This window comes from Pongo pygmaeus, chromosome 19 (genome assembly GCF_028885625.2).
Source record: "Pongo pygmaeus isolate AG05252 chromosome 19, NHGRI_mPonPyg2-v2.0_pri, whole genome shotgun sequence".
Lineage (NCBI taxonomy): Eukaryota > Metazoa > Chordata > Mammalia > Primates > Hominidae > Pongo > Pongo pygmaeus.
The window spans coordinates 67,196,144-67,219,190 of record NC_072392.2 but is presented as its reverse complement, the minus strand read 5'-3'; the positions used below and the strand labels follow the sequence as shown (position 1 = coordinate 67,219,190).

The following is a 23,047-nucleotide window of genomic DNA, read 5'->3' as shown; positions in this document are numbered from 1 at the left end:
TGCCCCATTTTGAGTCCTGTTTGGTCAAGGTGAAAGTCTGCCTATGCCTAGGGGCCCTAGGGGTGACAGACTGGGTTTTTCTTTGTTCTCATTGGACTAAAGAAATGAATGAGAGGCACAGTTGGGGAATGAAGAGTGGAAAGGCCAGGGGACGTCATCTTGTCCAAATCATTTGTCGATAAGGACTCAGTCCCAGGGAGGGGAGTTGACTTGCCCAGTGTCAGAGAGGATGCTGTGATGGGGTGGGGCCTAGAAACCCAGTTGCCTGACTGCCTTCCTTGCTCGTGCTTCTCCTTCTCTTCCTCAACACATCGTAGGCATTTATCTATGTGCAGTTTGCTGGGTATCTTTTGCTTTCGTTTGCTGTCACTCTGGTGTCCTTGTTGTGATTGACGCTACCACCACCCTGTAAAGGAAGGCATGGTATGACTCAGATAAACTTTTAATAGGCAGGTCATACAAATGCTCTACTATTGGTACCATTTATAGAACAGTCATTGCAGGTATTGTGCAGGCTGCTTTAAGTAACTACGTAGTGTTTAAGCCTCATAACTCATAGAGGCAATTATTAACCTCCCCAATGTACAGATAGAGAAGTAAAGCAACTTGCCTAGGGTCACACAGCAGGCAAGAGGCAGAGTAAAGTTGATTTACCATCCATATTCTTCAGCTGTTATACTATATCGCTGCCTGCCATTGCAGGATAAGGAAGATTCTACCTCAGAAGCAGCAGCAAGCCATGTAAAGATTGCCACCTGCTTACCCTAAACCTTTGTGAATATTTGGTTCTCTGGAAAAATAAGGTTGCTCAGAAATAGGTCTAGATGCCATCATAGCTAAGGCTGCTGTGTGTCTGACATTGATGCAAAAAGTAAAAGACAAAATCCAGTTAAGTATATTATTTTGAATATGAAATAACTGGGTGTTTTGAATTTTTCATTGTCAATCCATCTAGTCACTAGGCTGAAGTTTTTCATATGCTTGGGAATGTTCTCATTTGCACAGACTCTCCTTGCCTGCATTCTCCCCCTTCCAGGAGAGTGTGACAGAAAGGAGAGATGAAAGTTATTTTTAATTTGGCCACTGAACAAACATCCAAGTGTTCTCTTCCAGGAGCTAAGCCTATATGTTTTCTCAACAGGGTATTAATTACCTGGCTCTGGGAATGGCTAGACAGGCTGTTCTGGCTGCCCTGCCAGCCCCGTATGCAATTGCTCCTGCACCCAGCAGGACTCAGAGACTTCAGCAGGGAGCGTCCTCTTTCTCAATAAAGTCAGACATGGGTACTGGGTAACTTGTTAAACACATTTATTGATTTCTTGACAGTAACCAAACACAGTGAGTGACCATTATAAACAAGAAGAGAAAGGCATTCGTTTTGTACTTTGTGAGATCTGGCTGCACCTGGAGAGAAAAGATACCCCTTTCCCAGGAACTTACAAGGCAAAGTGCATTCCTTCACGGGAGCATCACAGGGGGGCATGGCAGTTTTGCAACGCGAGAAATCTGTCGCCTGCTATCTCAGGCTGAAGCTCACCTCATGTGAATGATCAAGCCATGGAGTGGAATTAAAGTCATACTTGCTTAGCAAATGCATTCCTGATTGCCACAAACTCAGTAAAAACTGGCTGCAAATGAACAAAACATGTAGATGAAGGAACAAGTGAAATCAAAGAATGCAGTTGCATGGAGCCAGGGCTTAGCCTGTAAGGAAGGAGAACAGACCAAAGCCAGAAAAATGAAAGTAACTCGTTAAACACATTTATTGAGCTGGTAACAATAACCAAACACAATGTATGACCTTTGGAAAACAAGAAACAGCAAATGGATCATTTCTGATCTTGGCAAATCCTACTACAGATATGTGACAAAGAGGGAAATAATTCCTTTCTTTATAGTCTGTGGTGATATATATACAATGTGTAGCTCTTCAATGTCTGTCCTTCTTTTCTTTTTAAATTATTGAGTAAACAGAAGAATCATAATCTAGAAATAAGTGTCCTTGGTCAACTTTGTCCTGCTCACCTGCTACCAGCACCCTCAAAGGATCCTAGGACACTATCTGAAATTACTTGATGCAAAGTCCGTTTGATACCATCAGAGCTGTATTTTCTCCTCTCTCTTTTGGAAGAATTTTGTATGTACAAAGGCTGAAAAGTCTCATTGGGTAGATTTATTAGTTCAGGAAAACGGTATCAAAATTGTAATCAGGTTAACTGGTTATTTTCTTCTAAGACCTCTTATGAATGAGACTTGTTTCTGAAACTTGACTTCCCATGATGGAGGTTGTAAGAGAGTGTGTGTGTGTGTAGGTATGTTTGCATGTGTTTGTATGTATGTGCAAGTGCTTGTGTGTGTGTTTGTGAGTATGGGTGAGAGATGTATTCCTCTGCCATGGTTTTGCAGACACTTTTCATGAAGAAAGGGCCAATCCCAAGAATGAATGAGGCTTGGGGGAAAGAAGGAGAGAGAAGCAAGAAGGGGGGACATTCTAGGTTACGTCAATTCACAGTTGTAGCATTTCACTGAGGTGGGATTCTTCTTGGCTTTGTTCCCTACTTGAGGAGCCATTCATTTACTGCAAAGAGAGAGAAAGAAAAAAAAAGTCACACATACAACATAAAACGAGGCATACTCAATTAATTTGCACACAGTTTTAGAGAATTCCTCCAGAGCAGAAGGGACTGTTTTGTAAATGCCTGCTTACTTATATGCATTCCAACTACCCCCTTCCAATTCTCCATGACCTTCTAGGCCTATACTGACCAACATAGTGGCCACTAGCTGCCATATGTGGCTACTATAAATTTAAATTAATTACAATAAAAAATTAGTTGCATCATTGTACTAGTCACTCATCCAATGTTCAATAGCCACATATGGCTAGTAGCTGCTGTATTGGGCAATGCAAGATAGTCATCAACCTATCATGAAAACATTCCCATTACCAGAGAAAGTTCTAGTGGATGACACTGCTCTAGGCCAGGGATGGAAAAACAACAGTCCACAGATCTAATCCAGCACAATACCTGTTTTTATAAATAAAGTTTTATTGGAACCCAGCCATACCCATTCATTTAGATATTATCAATGGCTGATTTCATACTACAATGTCGGAGTGCCGTAGGGATTTTATGGCTTCAAAACTTAACATATTTACTCTCTGTCCTTTATAGAAAAAGTGTGTAGACTCCTGTTGTAGACCATATGCTCTGTTTGGGTAGGTGTCTTATCTGTCACCCATCACCCAACTAACTGACACATGGTAGGAACACAATACAGGGGTTTTGACTAAAGAGAAGAAGTAATGAATGAGTTAGGTATTTACTTTTCTGGTAGTTCCAGCTGGAAGGGTGTGGAAAATATGTAGTTTGGGCATGCAAGTGTATCTGAGAGAGAAAAAAGAAGGGAACATGGGGGAAGTAGGAGGAATGAAGTGGAGGATCAAGGAGTAGTGGTGGAGGCTGCTTCTAAAAGCTGTCTGGTAATAACTACAACCCTCCTATTTGGGGAGCATGTTATTGCTACAAAGGGCTTCCCTATCCAGGCTCTTGTTTGCTTCCTTTAACAAGCTGTGAAGTAGATGGCATACAAACTGTCACAAAGAAGCCGGGTCTAGGGGGTAAACAATGTGGCTGGGTTTGCACAGCTTGTTAGAACTAGGCCCAGAACTTGGGTGTCCTGATTTCCAGTCCAGGGCTCTCCAAGACCCCATCCTGCCTCCATCTTTCTTTCCACACTGAGTGTTTACCACAATGATTAACAGATGTTTAGTAGTAAGCAGAAGGGAAGAGAGAGAGGGCTGGGTGTGGACCACAGAGTTACAGGAGGCAGATGTCACCTTAAATGTCCCCTTTAGTAGGAATAATAACCATTTCTAGGGACATAGCACTGGGCAAAGATACACTCACAAATTACCCCATTGGATTCTAATGGCCTGCCCTTTAGAGTATTTGTTCACCTTCTAGGGGAAAGGGGGTCTTTCTTGCTTAAAGCTCTAATGCTTAAAAGCTCTAATGCTTTTCACTGTCCTGTTCTAACAGATAACCTTGGAAACATCAGCCTTTCTGGGCTCTTCTGAAAAATGGCAATAAAAAGAAACTGTCTTGCCTGATCTACAGGGGTTTTAAAGGTTTGATATATGTGTTTAAAGGTTTTATATATATATATATCTCATATATATCAAACCTCTACACCTTGCCATCTACCTACCGTCTATCCATCCATCCATCCATCCACTTACTTACCTACCTACCTAGATGCATTCATACAGATATCTATATCACATATATCAAAACTTTAGACCTTCATCACCATGCAAATGGAGCGTGATGGTTATTGTCATTTATAGTCATCATTCCTATAATGGAAGATAACGCCAGGCCTTTAAGAACAGGTCTAAGCAGAAAGACTGAGCTCCGGCCTAGATCCTCCACTCTCTGAGCCACCAAACCCACCTCTATACTGAAGCTTCTGGGCTCGGTTGTTTGGACAGTCCTTCCCCTGTAAACTGAAGTTGATATTGGTGCGGATGCAGCGGTTGTTGAGTGGCTGGACAGGCCTGAAGTTGTCACTCATGCTCAGAAAGATCTGAGATGGCTGGTTCTGGCTGAGCAGGCGCAAGGAATGCATCTGAGGAGAGAGAAGTAGTCGTGAGATCCAACCATCCTCTTAAATGCTCTAGGGAAGAAATAAGACCACAGAGACTCTGGCCAAGCTAGGTGGTATCGGCTGTATGAGGAAAGGGCTGTATAAGCCCCACAGAGTCCCTTTTTTCCATGGGTTCAGTTGAGCTGAAGGCCCATTATGCCTCCAAACATGAAGCCAGCCTTTCTTCTAGCTTACCAGCTTGTGTATGCCTCTGAACAAGTCACTTGCGCTCTCTCACCCTCAAATGCAGCGTCCAAAAAAGAAGCAAATCTGGTTAGGTTTCTCTAAGGTTCTTTCTTTCTTTGATACTCTTTGGTTCAATAATTCCATGACTCCCACATGGTATTACGTGGATCATAGTGATTGGTCCATGGGTCAGAGCTAAACTAAGCTGGACCAGTTTGGTTTCTTTTCTGTGAGACTATGAGGGCCAGGTGGCTGGACTGTTTGCAGCCATGTTCTGCCACAGGACTGTGAGGCAAAAGAAGACAGTCTCTAGCAGGAGAGAAGAATGAAGTGAATGTGTGGTGAGAAGAGGACAACAGAGAGAAAGCGCTTCTGGGGTTCCCATTTCAGTGAATTTCTGATGTCAATTTCTGATTTTAAATTCTCTAAGATGCCCCCGTAGCTCTCAAATAAATGCTTTTTCTAAGCTTAAGTGGGGAGTTACTGTTGCTTGTCACTCAGGGTCCCAATCAATACAGATAGGATAAGGAACTTCAAATTGTTCAAATGGTTGTTGGGTGGGAACACATATCCCGTCAAGGATATTGGCTTCTGCTTCCTTTGCTCATCTCTCCTTTAATTTGTTATAGACTCCCACAGTCATAGAATGTCAGAGCTGGAGCAAACTCATGTAATTTATCCCCCTCTCAATAAAGAGGAGTGTTCATTTCATAGAGGTGGGTGACAGGTCTGAAGAGCACAACAAGCCGTGTAGCCAAGCTCACACAGGAGGACCCATCTGCCTCCCATCCAGTTCTGATGAGCACTAACTCTGTGAGATGATCCAAAAGAGACCCGCAAATTCAAATATGTATGCAAAATACTACATATCATACCACTTCCTCTTGAAGACTGACACATGTATTAGCATTTAAGAAGGACCCCAGAAGTCCTTCAACAATGGAATCTATTTAACTTTTTAAAACCCAACTTTTTCAAATGCATGATGACATCTTCCATTTTGCTTGCTTGCTTTCTGAACACTGTAGTTGTAGAATACACTCTGGGAATTAATGGCTATCTTTTCCCACTGAGACAGGTGAGATGCTTCTATAAACAGCTCAGGCTAAGCCTTTTGGATGCTGGCTCTTTAAACCCAGGCATATGGGTTGAATCGTGTACCCCTGAAATTCATAAGCTGAAGGTACTGGTAACCCCCAGTAGCTCAGAATGTGACCTTATTTGGAAATAGTCATTGCAGATGGAATGAGCTAAGACAAGCTTATTGGGGTTAGGCTTTAATGGAATACAGAAGGGGTCTTTATAAAAAGGGGAAATTTGGACACAGAGCCTCAGACACAGGGAGAACACCTTATAAAGATGGAGGTAGAGGCTGGGTGTGGTGGCTTACACCTGTAATCCCAGCACTTTGGGAGGTCGAGGCAAATGGATTACCTGAGGTCAGGAGTTCAAGACCAGCCTGGCCAACATGATGAAACCCCATCTCTACTAAAAGTACAAAAATTAGCCAGGCGTGGTGGCATGTGTCTGTAATCCCAGCTACTCAGGAGGCTGAGGCACAAGAATCGCTTGAACCCAGGAGGCGGAGGTTGCAGTGAGCCGAGATCACGCCACTGCACTCCAGCCTGGGTGACAAGAGCGAGACTCCATCTCAAAAAAGAAAAAAAAAAAAAAAAAGATGGAGGTAGAGCTTGGGGTGGTGCTTTTGAATGCCAAAGCATGCCAAAGATTGTCAGCAAACCACTAGAAGCTAGGGGAGAGGCATGGAACAGATTCTTCCTCACATTCCGCTGAAGGAAGCAACGCTCGCTGCTGACACCTTGATCTTGGACTTCTAGTCTCCAGAACTGTGAGGCGATAAGTTTGTGTTAGTTTCAACTACCCAGTTTGTGGGACTTTGTTATAGTGGTCCTAGTAAACTATTATAATAGGCACTCCACATTTCAGTGATTTTTTTTTTAACATCATTCTTCTCCATTAGCTAAATGACCAGAGAGAAACTCACCTGCATCCTGGTTATATAGACAGGTTTATTCATTATGATCCAACTTGCTGTCTCATAGCAGGGTGGGATAGTCATTGACCCATCGTAAGTGATGAAACTAGAGGTCTCTGGATATAGTTCCTCTATATTAAGCCCCTGTAGTAAATATGCATCATCTAGAGAAGGAAAGAAGACTTAAAAATTAGGTTTCTTGAGAAAGGGATGGTATTGCTGACATATATACATACATACATATACATATATATATATATTTCTTTTGGAATTCCAGAAGACTCTATCTGTCACAACAGGCTGCAGTAACAAGCAGTTGTCCTCCAAATCTCAGTTGTTTTAAGCAATAAGAATTTATTTCTTGCTCACACACATGATCATTCCAGGTTGGCTGAGGCTTCCCTCCATGTCATTGTCCATGCTTTGGGACCTAGACTCTTAGAGCAGTAAACACCTGGACCTGTGTGGATCACAGTGACAGAAGTGAAAGCATGGTGAATGTGTGTTGGTTCTTAAAACTTCCATCCCAGAAGTGGCACGCATCACTTGTGCTCACGTTTTGGTAGCCAAAGAAGTCACATGGTTAAGGCTGATGTCAGGGATGCGAGGAAGCACATTCCTTTCACAGGATGGGGCCCTGACCATTGGTGAGCTGTAAGCAATGCGTTCTACCACAGGGATTGTTTGAGGAGTCCCTGAGATCTGGACTCCTAGGCATTACAGGTATCATGAGATGGACAATTAAAGCTTCAAGACCTGTTGAAAGTCACCTGGTGACCATTCTCACTTAAAACAATAAGAAAATACTTTTGGATAGAAAAGTAAATCAGGCCAAATCCTACCATGAGATTCTATGGTTAAGCTCAATAACTGATTATTTTGTGTGTGTGTGTGTGTGTGTGCATTTTTCTCTCTCTCAGGTCTATGTAGATAGCCTTTTCTCTTACACCCATTTGAGGTATTCATACCCATATATCTTGTATTACTAAATATAGTAATTCAATGGTAAAAATGACATAAGTACATCACAGACTATATGGAAAAAAGAAAAAGAAAACAATTTCAGTCATCTAAAACTGTTACTATTAGCATTTTGGTGTGTTTCCTGTTAATTTTTTTATTCAATGTATTGGTTGTATTTTTGATAAAATTGTGTGTATTGGAGTTTTAAAATATCAGTTAATTGCAATGTCTCTCTCCTTTTCTCCCCTCTTCATGATCCTTCTTCCTTTCTTTTAGCATGTGATTGCTCTCTTCTGCTGGCTTCAAAAATATCATACTTAGTATTCCCATTTTTCTGGCCATTCTCTCTCAGGTTTTGTTGCTGTCTCCTGATCTTCTACCTGCTTCTCTCAATGATGCAATTCCCCAAAGATCAGTCCAAGGCTCCCTTCTTTTCTTACTCTATCCTCTCCTCCGAGAGTAGCTCATCTACATCCATGGCTTCACTTGCCTTCTGTATCCCAGTGATTCCAGATCTATATCTCCAGAGGTATCACATCCCCAGGGATACCATGAGCACCCATCACTGTGGCCAGTCCAGGAGACCTGGAGAACACATGGCAGGGTCCCAAAGCCTGGCTGGCCAAGGGATAAGACTGACTCCCCAGCCCCATCTCGTCCATGTGTCTAACTCCCAGTGGGAAAGGACTCATTCTTCAGTGGTTGAGGTAACCTCTTCAGTTTAATATTGTGCACATATATGGTAAAGGAAGACTTTCACATATGGCTGGAACCTCACATTGACTCAATAAAATGAGTCAGGCAGATAGTAACATCCTCCACTGACAAGAAACTAAAGATCAGGGAGGCAAAGTGGGCTGCCCAAGGTCACAGGGCTAGCTGGTGACTGCAAAGTGGAAATTAGAACTCAGCTCTTCCAACCTCCAGACCAAGGTCATTTTTTCATTCAACAATTATTCACTAGAACCTCTTTGTGCTAGGCACAGTGTTAAGCTCTGGGGACGGAGCAATTAACAAGATAGATGCAGTCCCTGACCTTATTCTAGTTGGAGAGATAGATAACAAATGGCAAAATAAAAATAAGTAGGCTATAATGTTACAGTAATAAGTGCACCTTGACCTGCCTGTACTTACCTACTGATTAATGCTGCTAATTTATTTTCCTTGGCAAAGACGCCCTCTCCTCCATTTCTTCCTCTAGAAATTGCTCGTTCAGCCTTCTCCAATAAGAGTTACCTTTGCTAAGGGAACTTGAATTTCAGTGTTGCTTTGTCAATTAAATTGTGAACAAATCAATGGAGCCAATGGTTTGGAATGATATAAATACAATCACAATTTGCCTACTCCATTCAAAGCTGCACCTCCTGGCCTCCTACTCCCTTGATGGGGTAAGGGAACCCCTCCAAGGTTCCATCCACGCACAGTCTCTGAGGAAGATAGCTTCATCAAGCTGGATTTGGAGACCAACCCTAGGAGGAAGGACTTTCTTTCACTTTTCATTTAAATGTTTCTACCTTTCCGTCAAAACACCAAGGAACGAGCACATGCTCAAGAGAGACACAGTGATTGGAATATGGCCAGCCTGGGTCTGCACTATGGCCTGTTTGGGCAGATGCTTCCATAACAAAGCCACAGTGCCCAGGGCACACACGACGTGAGGGACCTTGGGGGTTACATCAGGGGCCAACACAATAAGTTAACATTGGATGTCAGCATTTGTCTCTGACCGCCTCTTAAGTCCCTAAGATGTGTCAGGCACTAAGCCAGGTATAGAAGAGTAGGAAATAATTAAGTGAATGCAGAAGGCATCATAGAGACAATGACATAAATCTGCATTGGGCCCAGAGAGAGGCTGTGAGTTCTGTCTGGGGCGAGGGTGTGGGGGAATCAGGAAGGAATGAATTGAGGAGTTGACTTGAACTGCATCTTTAACAGCAGGAGGTGATCAGTGTGTAGCTGGGAATGGGGTAGGGTGTCAAGGCCACTGTAGACAGAGCAATACTAGAAAAAGAGTCAAGGAAAGAGTGGTGTGTACTCGGGGACGAATGGAGTGTGAGCTGCAGGGCGATGTGGAGATGCAAGGGGAGGGAGGGCTGCTGTGAGAAATGTGGCTGGTGGGGTCAGCACAGGCCACACCAGAAGGTCTTCCCAGCGCTACTGGGAGTTTGGGCTTCATCCGGAGGCAATGCGGAACCACTGAAGGGTTTGAAGCCAGGGAGTAGCATGATCAGATTTGCACTTAATGAGGCTTGCTCTGATGGCGGTTTGGCCTGAAGATGAACATACTAAGAGAAGGAAGCATTCGGCATATTTTTGTTAAAGGTCAATGTGATTTGTTTAACCAAGCTTGCATGAGGAACACATTGGGTACTCTAGCATGCTGTTATTATTGCATTTTATTTTATTTGGGGTGGTGGGGAGGAGTGAAGGAGGAAGTAGAAAGAGAGGCATTCCAGGCATGACTGGAGTAAAGAAAAGGAACATGTTTTTTTCTTTGAAACTGTAACCAGCCTTTGTGCTGCAGCTGTATTTGTGGAAAAGATTGGGAGCCGAGGGGTAGTGCAGGCTAGGAGCAAGAGGCAAAGATTATGCTCATTGATTTATCACACACAGCAGGTTTCCAAAACACCATAGTGCTGATACCCCAGACTCTATCCACTGAGGTCCTGCCAGGAGATCCCTCTTAGTCCACTTCCTCTCCAAGATGTAACAGTCATCAGAGGACATAGGCAGCTTCTGCTCTCCTGGCATTTTCACTCCCCACTGTGTTCTTTCTGCAAATCTTGTTAATACTTATACTCTACCTTTTGCCCTTTTTATATCCTCACACAGCAGAACTTGGAAAGACCCAGAGTGGAGAGTGTGAGTTTTAGACTCACATCTCAGTTGGAGTGCTGACTTTGCTGCTCACTGTCTGTGTGTCCTTGGACCCACAAGTAACCCTCTGAGCCTCAGTTTCTACATTTGTAATAAGCAGATGGTTGGAGTACTTTGCTCACGGGGTTGTTTGAGGAATAAACAGGATCATGCTTTTCAAGCACCTAGCATAAGGTGTGGTCCAGGTTTGTCACATCCTCATACCCTGTCCTGGAATAACTACTGCTCCTCTCCTCAAGGACTCCCTGGCTTCCCCAGCTGGGCCAGTGCCCTCCTCTTTCGCTGTATTTACTCAATTAGCTTGTCAATCATTATTTGCCTATTTGACTGTCCCTGCTAAGCTGTGAGCCTTCAGGGGAAGGGTTTGCATCTTGTATCTCTGAGCCCCCAAATGCCAGCATGAGTCCACCACATACTGGGTGTTTAGTAAACACTGCTTGAATGAACGAATGAAATGGTTTCTGCTCAGCAGCTCTACCTCCTGGCAGTGCTGGGCAAAAGCAAGGGAGGAAGAGACAACATCATTTATCAGATGAGGGGAAGCATCTCTGAGGCTCCAGTCAGCATCCTTAGCTTAAATACATGCTGCCTACCACCTCCCCCCTATGTCTCACACCCTAAGACATCAAGGTGAGATTGCCTGCCCTGTTTCCATCTCCCTATGGTATTACCATGTTTCCATACCAAAGACTCCTGTACCTTCATATTTACATTGCTGAGTCACTGTGCATTTAACGTGTAATGTTTGTTTTCATGACTCATCATGCTGCCACAGAGGCTGACATTAAATCAGTGTCTATCTTTTAGGTATTGGGATTTGAAAGCCACTGGCTAACTTTTTGCATCTTCTTTTCTCTCTATTGAAGCTTGCTTGGTATGTTTGATAGGACAGAAGCAGAGGGACCCAAGAAAAGAACATGAGTAAAACAGAAGTTTTCAGCCCTAATGTCAAGGCACACTGGGGTGTTTTCCAGGGCTAACTAGGCCAGGAACTAGTTTTTAGTCACAAACTATCTTGTCCTTGCAGCATCCAGCAGAAAACCATTGTTTGGTTCTTGTCAGCATTATCGTCTGGGCATTATAGACAGAAAGGAGACTGAGGACCAATATACCAGAAGGGCGATCCTCCTGTCTAAACTTCCATGGCTCTATTCATGAGTAAGGATGGCAAAGATCTACAGGAGGTCAGAGTTGTTTGTGAACAAAGACGCAAATTTGGGGTGAAGCTCAGAGGCCAGTGGGGGAGTGATCATGCATGCCTCTGCTTGCTTTAAGGATGTTTATTGGTGGAAGTGAGGACAGATGTTCAAATAAAGTTTCATGAATAGTTTTACAGAGAGGTTTCTCTACCTATCCCCTCTTTCTGTCTCTGTCTCTCTGTCTCTCTCTCAGCTCTCTCTCTCTCTCCTCTCTCTCTCTCTCTCATATCTCTATCACCTATTTACCTGTCATATGAGAAAATAGCTTATAAAGGGCAAATCCTAGATGTCAAGAGTCTTAATTCAAGTCTGAGTTCTAATGGTAGCTTTGCCAGCAACTCATTCTTCCTTCATGGAAAAGAATGTAACCTCTTACTTGAGGATACCAAACAGTCCTGGAAAATTGCATCTTCAGGTATTAAACATTCTATGGATCCAAAAACATCTTTCAACACAAACAAGCTTGTTAGCCAAATTTGTCTTAGGTAGGTCATATTTTTGTATGACAGTGTTGTAATTTTTTATGTGTTGGCTATATCTTTACAGTAAAGGAAGACCCCCTTGGATCTTGGATAATCAATAAGTGTAGAATATATGTGTGTAGTTTATCACCTAATTTTATTATTTCAAATGACTGCAGAAGTTGACAGCTGAACCTTTGGTTTTTTGACATGTTCTTGATGAACCTGTGATTTATCTTATACTGAGTTCTTAGTCATGGTTACAACTCCCAAGCTGACTTTTTCTTTTTGTAGGAGACGTACACTATGATAAAATGCCTAGGACCACTTGGGGGAGTGGGGGAAACTTTCCCTCAGTCTGAACTTTTTTTTCAGTCTTCATTTAACAGGCAGCCTCTGTTAAATGCATTGTGCTTACTCATGTGGACCACTGATGAGATTTAATATTGCCCGGCTTCCTGCTTATGAAGTTCCCATTTGAAGAGAACTATTCCAATGAGAACAAGGCACGGCAGTTTCAGAGATCAATACTGGACTTGTTCCTGATCAATATGGAACTATTTGGCAATTTTCTCATATAGAATGACATTTCCTCTTGTAATCTGAGGCAAATTCAACTGAAATGAAAAAAGGCAATTACTAAAGAATGAAGTAACATGATATTTTGTTTTACACAAACAATAAATGAAAAAAGGGGCCTCTGAGAATTGGATTCATGGAGGTAAGCTGCTCCTGTTCTGTTCCTTGCTGACATGAGTACTTAGATTGCAACATGGAAAGTGGTGTGCTGCATTTCGCATTCTGTGAAAACATTTCCAAAGCCGTTCCTTTGAAATGAAAGTACAAGTTCAATTAAGCATAGAGAAAGGCACCAGGAGCAATATGCTTAAACTCCTTGGTGATATTTCATCACATTTAACACCACGTCCCTCTGAGGAGCGGCACATAAAACACTTCCCAAAGAACTGAGAAGTATAAGGCAGTTCCAAGTTGATCTGTCCTTGTCTACACATTCATCTTTTAGCTGAATAGAAGATCTGGGGGTTGGGGGAAGTAAAGCAAAGTTATAAACAGGTAAGACTGAAAAAGATGCTTTAAAGGGCTTGTGCCACGTGTCAAAACGCTGTATCTAAAGCTCTCCTCCAGATGCCTTCAGTGGTGTGGTTTTATTTCCTTAGAGGAAATACATTAAGACAATAGCCATATCTTTTTATTTGAGATGGAGTCTTGCTCTGTTGCCCAGGCTGGAGTGCAGTGGCATGATCTTGGCTCACTGTAACCTCCACCTCCCAGGTTCCAGTGATTGTCCTGCCTCAGCCTCCCGAGTAGCTGGGATTATAGGTGCCCACCACCATGCCCAGCTAATTTTTGTATTTTTGGTACAGACAGGGTTTCACCATGGTGGCCAGGCTGGTCTTGAACTCCTGACTTCGGGTGATCTGCCCATCTCGGCCTCCCAAAGTGCTGGGATTATAAGTGTGAGTCAACATACCCGGCCACCATACCTTTTTAAATTTGAAATTTGTGATCCTTTGGATTCTTATTGGACTAAATGAATGGGGCATGCAACACTGAAGGAGAATGAAGCTACCAAAATGACACTGTCCTAGGATGTTGGAGGAAAGTGTTTTATATGCAGTGTTCTAATAACTGTTCCCTCTTACCCACTTAAGAAGCCTTTTTGCACTTCATTGGTCACTAGTTTAGCCACTTGAAAACAGCATAAAATCTCTTTTTAAAAAATAATGCTGGCTTAATGAAATTGGGTAGATAATAAAATAAGAATACTACCTTTTATTTAATTGGGATTCTGTTAATTAATGCCAATTAATTAACACAAGAAAAATAGAGGGATATTAGCATTATTCCAATACACTACGTTAAAAAATTAAAATACGTCAAGTAAATTACCAATATCTCCTCCAGAAAATCTATTCAGAAAATCTGTTTTTCAATGTCATGATTTCAGTCTTAACCCCCAATCTGTTGAAGGGGAATTTGACTTCAATAAAATGGGTTTTCTTTAGAAGACTTTCTAAATTCAGGCCGAATTTAGTTCAGGCTACTTTTTTTCATTGTCAGTCCCCGTTAGAGTGTTTTATAAGTTTCACTCAGACATATGAAATCTAAGCTTGCAAGGAAAGTAGTAGAATCTCATTAAATCATCACCATCCACTGCATGGATTCAAGCACAGGAGCAGTGTTTCATTTAAAACAAGCAAATTCTGTTGACTCTGTGTCCTGTATTACATTTATCTTCAACATAATTTTTATTTGGCATCATAGCAACCTGCCTCCTGCCCTGAAGGAAACTGGATTTGACAGCCAGGTACCTGAAGACAACTCAGAAATACACGTTCATTTTACACCTAGTTTATACCACTCATTGTTCAGGCATTTGACTCATTACCTTGTTTGATTCTCACGCCAACCATCTCAACGTCAGCATTAATATCTTCCTCTTACAGATCGGGGAGGTGTTTAGAAGCTTGCTTAAAGTCAGGCAACAAAAGGAAGTGGTAGAGCCAGGATAGGAGCCCAGATCTCTCTTCACTAGAACACACTGCCTCCCATGGGTGTGGTGCCTTTACCAGCATGGCATTTAGCTTCCAAAATTCCCAATCCTCTTGGCGAGATTCTCCCTCTTTCCTCCCTGTATAAATTTCCTGGCATTGATTTTTTTTGTAACTGGCTCAAAAGAATGATTTTGCACAGTTCCCCTTTTTTTTTCCTGGTCATTCATTCTGTGCCCAATCCTACAAACCGGGCAAATGGACTGTGTCTCTTCCAGCTGCCATGTTGTGATTTCACCCCGCTGCCTCCATGCGTGCAGCAGCTCCCTGCACCACCTCAGTGAGTTGATGAGGCAGCCACGTGGGAGCCTCTTCCAGGGTGGGATTTTAAAGATATCTTTAGAAGTGATTTTCAATCCTAAGTCATGGAGATTTGAGTTGCTCTTTCAAAAGTGAGGACATGTCCCGCCTCTCTTCTCTATTTATTCTTACTCTCAGGATTTCACCAACGTTTAAACGCCATCTGGATGCCAACGTCTTCCACATTTATATCTTCAGTTCTCCCTCCTGAAATCCAGACTCATATACCCAACTGCCTACTCCACACCTCTTCTTGGGTACCTTATAAACATCTCAAGCTGAACATGTTCAAAATTTCTGATTTCCTTCCCACCCACGAATACGCTTCATCCACAGTCTCCCCATCTCAGTGGATGAAAATGTCTTCTTTCCAGTTGCTCAGGCTAAAAGCCTTACAGTCATCCCTCACTCCCCTCTTTCTCTCACATAAAACATCAGACGTATTGTCAGATATATCAGTACATTTCTTGGCTTTTTTTTTTTTTTGAAACAGAGTCTTGCTTTGTTGCCCAGGCTGGAGTGCAATGGTACTATCTCAGCTCACTGCAACCTCCGCCTCCCGGGTTCAAGTGATTCTCCTGCCTCAGCCTCCCAAGTAGCTGGAATTACAGGTGCATGCCACTACCCCAGCTAATTTTTGTATTTTTAGTGGAGATGGGGTCTCACCATGTTGGTCAGGCTGGTCTCGAACTCTTGACCTCGTGATCCACCTGTCTTGGCCTCCCAAAGTGCTGGAATTACAGGTGTGAGCCACTGCGCCCGGCCTCTTGGCTTTTTCTTTAAAATATATCCAATTATTTCTCACCATCTCCCTGCCAATCCCCATCAGCCTGGTCATGGTCAGTGCCATCGTCTCATTGTTTGGGTTGCTGCAATTCTCTTCTATTGTGGACTCTACCCCTTGTAGTCTATTCTCAACCAAGCAATGAGGTGATCCTTTTGTCAACAGATTATGTCACTCTGCTTAAATTCCTAGATTGGCTTTTTGTTACAATGACCTTCAAGGGGCAGATTTTCAGAAGACCGACCCCCTCTAGAATTAATCTCTGTGCCTTCTCTGGTGACTATATATGTCAATAATGGCAATGTCACTGTGTCCTTCTGAATGACTGATTTCCACTGGAGGTACCATGTTCAGGGCCAGGCAGGAGTTGGAGAGAGCTTAGGTCAGGATGGACTTGAACTGCCAAAGTTCCCATCAGTTCTGTGGTTAGTATATGTCCCTTTCAAGTGGAGGCACATGCAAATAGCAAAAAGATGCTTCTTCAAACTGACCCAAAGTTGGAATTAAGAGAAAAACATGCTGACAAGTTTCATGGAACATGAAAACATCTTCATTGCAATTAGTTTTAAGACCCTGGAGCTAAGCTTTCCTTCCTCCTTAGGGAGAAAGCATGATAGGAAGGAAAAGCAGAGGAAACAGTACCCAGGAAGACCTGTATTTGGATCCTTGGTCTTCCACTATGGAATAATATTTTTCAGGAAATGTTCACTTCTTCCTCACCTTCATCTCCTTGGGAGGATTTTCATATTGAGCTTGGCCATATGGCTTGCTTTGGCTTGTGGAAGTGGACAGAGTGAGTGTGTGAGTTTCATGACTAGGCCTTAAGTCACATCACTTATTTCTTCCCTCTACCATGAGAACTACTTGCCCTGGATATCAACTTGATCCTAGAAAAATGAGAGCCACGTGGAGCTGAGCTGCTTCAGCTCACTTGCAGACCTGTAGCTGGAAGCAGAGCCACCCCTACCAACCCACAGAGGGAGCAATAAGAAATCAATGCTTATCATTGAATGCTTGTTTATTACGCAGAAGTTGCTGACTGATACAGCCATTAAATGTGTGTCATTGGTCAAATGACTTCACCTCTTGAAGCCTTGATTTTTCCCATCTGTAAACTGGGGATGGCAATCATACTGCTCTGAAGGAGGTAAGGAGCCTGTATGTAAAGCATAGACCTTGGTGTGTGGAAAGTGCTCAGTAAGCATCATCTCCATATTCCTGGGACTCAGCACGTTGCAGAGTGGATACTGCATCTAAATGAGCAGAGCAAATGGAAGCTATGCTGGGGTGCAGTTCTGGGTAGCAACAGTAGAATGGGCAGGGGTGGAGGTTAGGTGTCCCTCAGTAGCATGGTAGAAATGGTGGGGTGGGGGGTTGATTTCTGTCTCTCGCACACTTAGAAGGACAGAAGCAGGATACCCTGATAGGGCCCCCTGAGTTGTCTTCATCTTAACCTGAATTTATGGGTCAGCGCTGGCCTAACCTGCCTGTTGGAGAGCCTCGGGAGAGACTTCCAGTCTTATGTTTCCCACCCGCTGGCTGTATTCTAGTGAATGACTCCTACTCCAGACTCCCCTGCCTGCCACTGGGCCAACCTTCTGGCTGCCCTAGCAACAAAAGAGAGCTGTGGTTTTTTGCTGCGCAAATCAATTCCTTTCTGCCACAGTGTCCTGGGTAAAGCAGTGTCAGGGTCATTCTCATGAATCGGCTATCATTATTCCTGCATTGCTGCTCCCTTCAGGTATGTGACTAAAGGTCACTACAGAGGACACCTCCATTACTCCCTGCTGGATTATAGGAGCACAAAATTCTTGTTATTAGGGGGCCTAAATCAGCTATCTTTCCCCATGCAGGCCAGGATCTCTTTATCTTGCTTTGGCTCCCCTTTCTTTTCCCTGGGCCTTGAGAGGTGTAGAGTATGGGGATCAGAAGGAGAGGGTGCTCCTGATGTCTTCTATTTGTATTTCTAGGAATGTGTCTTCAGAGGTGGTAAGGGTGTTTAAATGTCTGCCTGCCTTCTGCATAAACAAACACCTTAACATGGCTCAAGATCCGGCTCCAGAACATCTTTCTTGCCACTCCCTCTGCCCCGTCACAGCTCCTGAAAGAGGCCATTCATCCTTCTATTCACCCAGGCCATCACCAATGCTTATTGGGCGTGCCTTGTCTTAGGCACTGAGATGAAGAGCTGATGAAGACAGAGTTCCTCCTTCTGAACTCTTCGCCGGCCTTCAGTGCTCTCCAGGTTTTGTGCATGTGGCTCCCCACACTTGGAATGCTTTTCCTTCCCTCCCTCCCTTTCTTCCTTTCCTTCCTTCCATCCGTCTTTTCCTTCTTCCCTGCCTCCCCTTCCTCTCCCTCCCCTCTCTTGCTCCTCCCTTGGTGGCACAAGCCACATCACTTAATATTAATCAGACCAGTGCTGGGGGGTGGGTGGTGGGTGGTGGGGTGGGGAGGAAAGTCCCTCTAGTGATTGACTCTGCAGCTGGTAATCTGTTAGACTGTGTGTTGGGGCTTAATGTGTGATTTCATGCATTTTCACGGTCTCTAAATTGCAAATCCAAGATTATTTGAAAACATTTTATTTAATTTTCATGCTTTTTTAATCAAAAAAGTTAAAAGAATAATAATCTTTTATGGGCAGTTATAAATGTGCTATTTACACACAAGACAGAAATATCTCCCTTAGCTGAGCAATCTAAGTGTGTGCTTAGAGAAGACTCCATAAGAATACTAATGAGAAAAGGCAGATTATGCTTGGAGACAACTTAATTCATTCTTCTGGGCAATGTCTATCTAGGTGGAGTGGGATTCTCCAGGTTCATTCCTCAGCCCTACCAGCCTCCCAGCCTCTGCAGATGGGAGGGACTTGGCAGTGAGCACATGGTAGTTGTAGGGCTGCTGTCTGGGCCATCTTTACATCCCTGGAGCTTCGCTTGGTGCCTGTCATGGAGCAGGCATGCAGGAAATGTTTGTTGAATAACTGAGTAAACGGCTGAGTGAAGGATTCTCCATACTCTCCCTTGGCAGTCCAAGGTGAGACCCGTACACATTCATTTTTTTTTTCTTCACATCACCATTGGAGATAGAAGCAGCAGACACAGCTGAGCTCCTGGCTTGGTGAAGGGCATGCCAAGGAGATGTGGGTGCTTGTATGTTTGCCAACTGTTTTTCACTTTTGTGAGAATCATTATTTACCTATTGCTTGATTCAGAATCCCAGACCTAGAAGGACTTTAGAAACTTGAAGTTCAACTTTTTTACTTTACAAGATGAATGACAGAGTCAAAGTGAGGAAACTCCTTGATGAAGGACAAAGCCAAGCCTTGAATCCCAGTATCCTGCTCGCTCCTAATTAGGTAAAGACAATCTTTTTTTCCTCATATTATTTCTTTCATCTATGGGTGTGTGCTGTCTCACCCAACTTTTCCCAAATCCTGCACCTTCTGGGATTGCTGGAGATGACAGCAGTATCTTTTTCCTTTCTCCTTCAACTTTGCACTGTTCTCTCTTTTCTGCATAATGAGTCTGGGGATAAAACACTCTGGAAACACAAGGAAACTAGACAGAGTCCTCTACATCCATGGGCCACACATGTGGCTAAAGAGAGATTCCATCCTGTCTCTGCCTGGAAAGGAGACCCAGCCACACACACAGAACTGGTCTAGCTGAGGCCTTCTGTAAGTGTTGCGATTGGATCCATAGTACCTGATGAGGGCTTTCTCAATCCCATAATTGGCAAAGCCCCAACTGTGGCCAGCTGACATGGTGGAGTGTGTCAGCCGGCAGAGTTCCCTGGCTCATTACCAATCTATGGGATAACGATGACCACCATAGTCATAATCATTATTGCCTTAGGCATGGATCACAAAGGCACCCTAGGGACTTCTACTTGAAATGAGCTGCTTCTTAGCCAAACCCTAATCTCCAGAGTGACTTTTGACAGAACTGCAGGATCATGAAACTGAAAAGGGCCCATGGAGATCATCAGTTCTGGCTTCCTGCCTTCAGTCAGGTCTAACCTTTACAGAATAGTTGCTGTAGAGGAAATTGAACCAAACTTACTTTTATATGTTATTCTTGTGATAGTATCTCTGTTGAGCATTCGATTAAGGAATGGGTTTGATGAATCAGAAACCTGGAGAAGAAAAGAAAATATTAATGACTGGGCATCACTCTTGCAGGACAAACATCTCCCTGCGACATTCACTTATTCATTCATAGTATCTACCATGAGCCAAACACAATGACAGCTGGAAATTCAGAGAGCAAAGCCAGAGTCCCTACTCTCAAGGACAGCCCTGTCTAGAGAGGAAGACAGGTAAGTGAACAAACTGTTCTCACACAGTGTGAAGAGTGCTATGATTGAGTCATTGGTGTAATGATGTTGGAGGAAGACCAGCCACCACCTGAGAATCTAAGTCATGAGTCTGGGAGGATGGGTAGAAGTTAACAAAGTGTTCTGGTGATAGAGTGTGAAAAGGGATGAAAGGCAAGGAAAAGCATTTCATACAGAGAATCTGTACATACACCGACATGGGGAAGTGAGAACCAGGCATGCTCATGTGAAGACTTCAGTGTACTTGGAGCTGAGGGTATGGGGAAGGATAGGAAGTGAGCCTAGAAAGATTGGCAGGGGCCAGATCATGTCAGGCTTTTAAGCAAGGTAGGGACTGGCATGTTAGGAAGGGGAAATTCATCTAGGTAGAGAGTGAGACATAAAGAGTACCCAGAATAGAGGTATAAGGAAATGGTGGGAAAAAAAAACTGGAAAGTATCACTGCTCATTATTGTATGAATTGAGTATATCATAAGCCATGTAATTCAATCAACCATCCATCCATCCATCCACCCACCCATCCAACAGATATTTGCAGAGGGTCTATTATGGGCCAAACATTGTACCAGATGTTCAGGGATCTGTTCCCATTTTATGCCTATGCCCTTATAGCTTCAAATTCCTCCTTTGGGAGAAGAAACCAGGTTTCCAGGGGCTTTAGTAGGGAACCATCATTGATGAGACTGTGATGTGGCCCTACATAAGAAAACGGTTTTCTTAAAAACACCCATTTACTCAGCCTTTTCCAGGATAGCATTGTTCATCCTAGTCATTTCTCTCCTACCTTGCTTAGCTCTGCTCTGTGATTTATGCCTCGGCAGCTAATCGGATGTTGTGACACATCAACATTTTAAATCTGATTTATCTGAGGGTTGGAAAAATTGCAGCAGATGATTATTATTAGATAAGCAACAGGTAATTTTAACTTGGACAAAGCACAGACTGTTTATTTTCTCTCCATCTGTCTCTCTTTTTGCGGTTTCCTGGCTGTGTTGTGGTGAGACACACACCAAAGGGAGCTTGGTAAGTGACAATGCCCAGTGGAGGTAAAAGTCCACCCCTAAATAGAAAAAGTCCAAAATTGAATACTGTTGCTCCCCTCAGTGCTATATTCAACATCTACTTTGACATCCTCTTCAGCCATTTAAAAGATAGCTTGAAGCCTGCTCCTGGTGCTGATGCACCCCGTGAAAGAAAGATGGCTAGGAATATATTGTCGTGGCAGGTAAGGAATCTGTTATGTACCTTACTCCCTGGGTGCCTTGAACTCCTGGTACCTGGTGAGTCTGGGCAGCCCTTGCATTGGGACCAGACCGTTTTGAGCTGATTAAAAATAATTGAAAAATTTCCAAAGTGCACACAGATGATTTGTGGGCTCTAGTGTGTTGGCTGCGTGGGTGAGAGGATAAAATATGTACTTGGTATAAGTGAGCTTAAGTGGGAAGTTAATGGTGTGTGATTGAGCAGCAATTACAGCCAAATCTCAGTTCCCTGTGGTCACAGCAAGGGTGGGGGATTTGTGGAGGACAGAGATAAATAAGACTCATAGATAGGCAAGTATCTCCTTTTAGACAGTAACTCCAACTTTTCTACAGCTCAGCTTTTAGCCAGGGTGATAACTCTAGGGCTAAACTACCAGGTTGTGGGGCTTGTCATATCCCACTCCTGCCCACCCGGCTGGGAAGGGAAGGCAGGGAGTTCAGAAGGAGGAGAGGACAACTACAAGAGGCTGTGCACCCTTAGGGACCAAGAGCTTTGTTCATCTTCCTTCTGGATACCAGTGCCTAGCAGAGGGCTGGCCTGTAGTACCTCATGCTCCATCAGAGTTTTGAGATGAGTAAATGGTCAGTCACAGCTTAAATAACTCATGGTGGAGTTGATTTTCTGGGAGTTGATTATATGGAGGGAAGACAGAAATGTTGTGGCTTATTTTGAGATCTAGCAAGAAAGCTTCAGGTCTGCTCAGGGAAAGAATGGCTTCATCCTTAGGAGCTAAACTGACCTGAGAAGATGCAGGAGGTAGTTATTATCCCTTCACTGACCTCAGGGTCTACAGCCTAAATTTCTTTCAACAGCCTGTGGGCAAGCAACTAGGACCTGCAAACCCCAACTGCTAGTCATGAGCTCGGCAGGAATGAATGTTTCTGTAGGAGCTTGTGAAACACACCAGTAGTTTGTTGTTGGCTTCCCAGTGTATCCATCACTCTGTCAGCTGTCATGTGCCTGTGCTTCCAGAATGACAGTCACTGACTCAAGTTTTCAGCCACATGAAGCAAAGTCAGGACCAAGGCCGAGACACTCTCCAAAGGACAGGAATTGCTGGGGCAGGCAGGATTTGTGCTGGGAAAGTCACAGGGGGACGTGAGCTCCTGGACACACATGACAATATTCTGACCTATCTACAGGCTTCACAGTGAGTGCGGCCAAGGTTGAATGTACAAATTGGTTATCAATGCCATAATCAGGGCTTGATTAAGAGATACAGGAATTTGCCCTGTGCTTATGAGTAGCATGGGGTTGTGGGGAGCGTGGGAAGAATGTTTTAAAATGTCATTTACTCCTTGCCCTCACTTGCTCTCTCCCAGCTCTATTGGAGAGGCATAGAATGAGTAAGCCATTCTTTCATGAGTATTAAAGTCAGGGAAGACTTGGATCCTCTCCTGGCTGGACTGTTATAAGCGACATGAACTTGGGTGAAATGCCAAAGGTTCTCTGAATAA

At 43.5% G+C, this 23,047-nt stretch overlaps 1 protein-coding gene across 1 annotated transcript in view; it reads right to left on the bottom strand.

Annotated features, from left to right (window-relative positions):
- Window positions 1–1,284: 1,284 nt before the first annotated feature.
- CA10 (carbonic anhydrase 10) overlaps window positions 1,285–23,047 on the bottom strand; it is a 541,424-nt gene continuing 519,661 nt past the window's right edge. The window contains exons 6-9 of the mRNA XM_054458627.2: window positions 20,054–20,126; window positions 6,842–6,996; window positions 4,458–4,632; window positions 1,285–2,578 (exon numbers count right to left, since the gene is read on the bottom strand). Coding sequence (XP_054314602.1) covers window positions 2,556–2,578; window positions 4,458–4,632; window positions 6,842–6,996; window positions 20,054–20,126 — 426 coding nt within the window. The 3' untranslated portion in view covers window positions 1,285–2,555. The remainder of the gene's footprint in view (window positions 2,579–4,457; window positions 4,633–6,841; window positions 6,997–20,053; window positions 20,127–23,047) is intronic.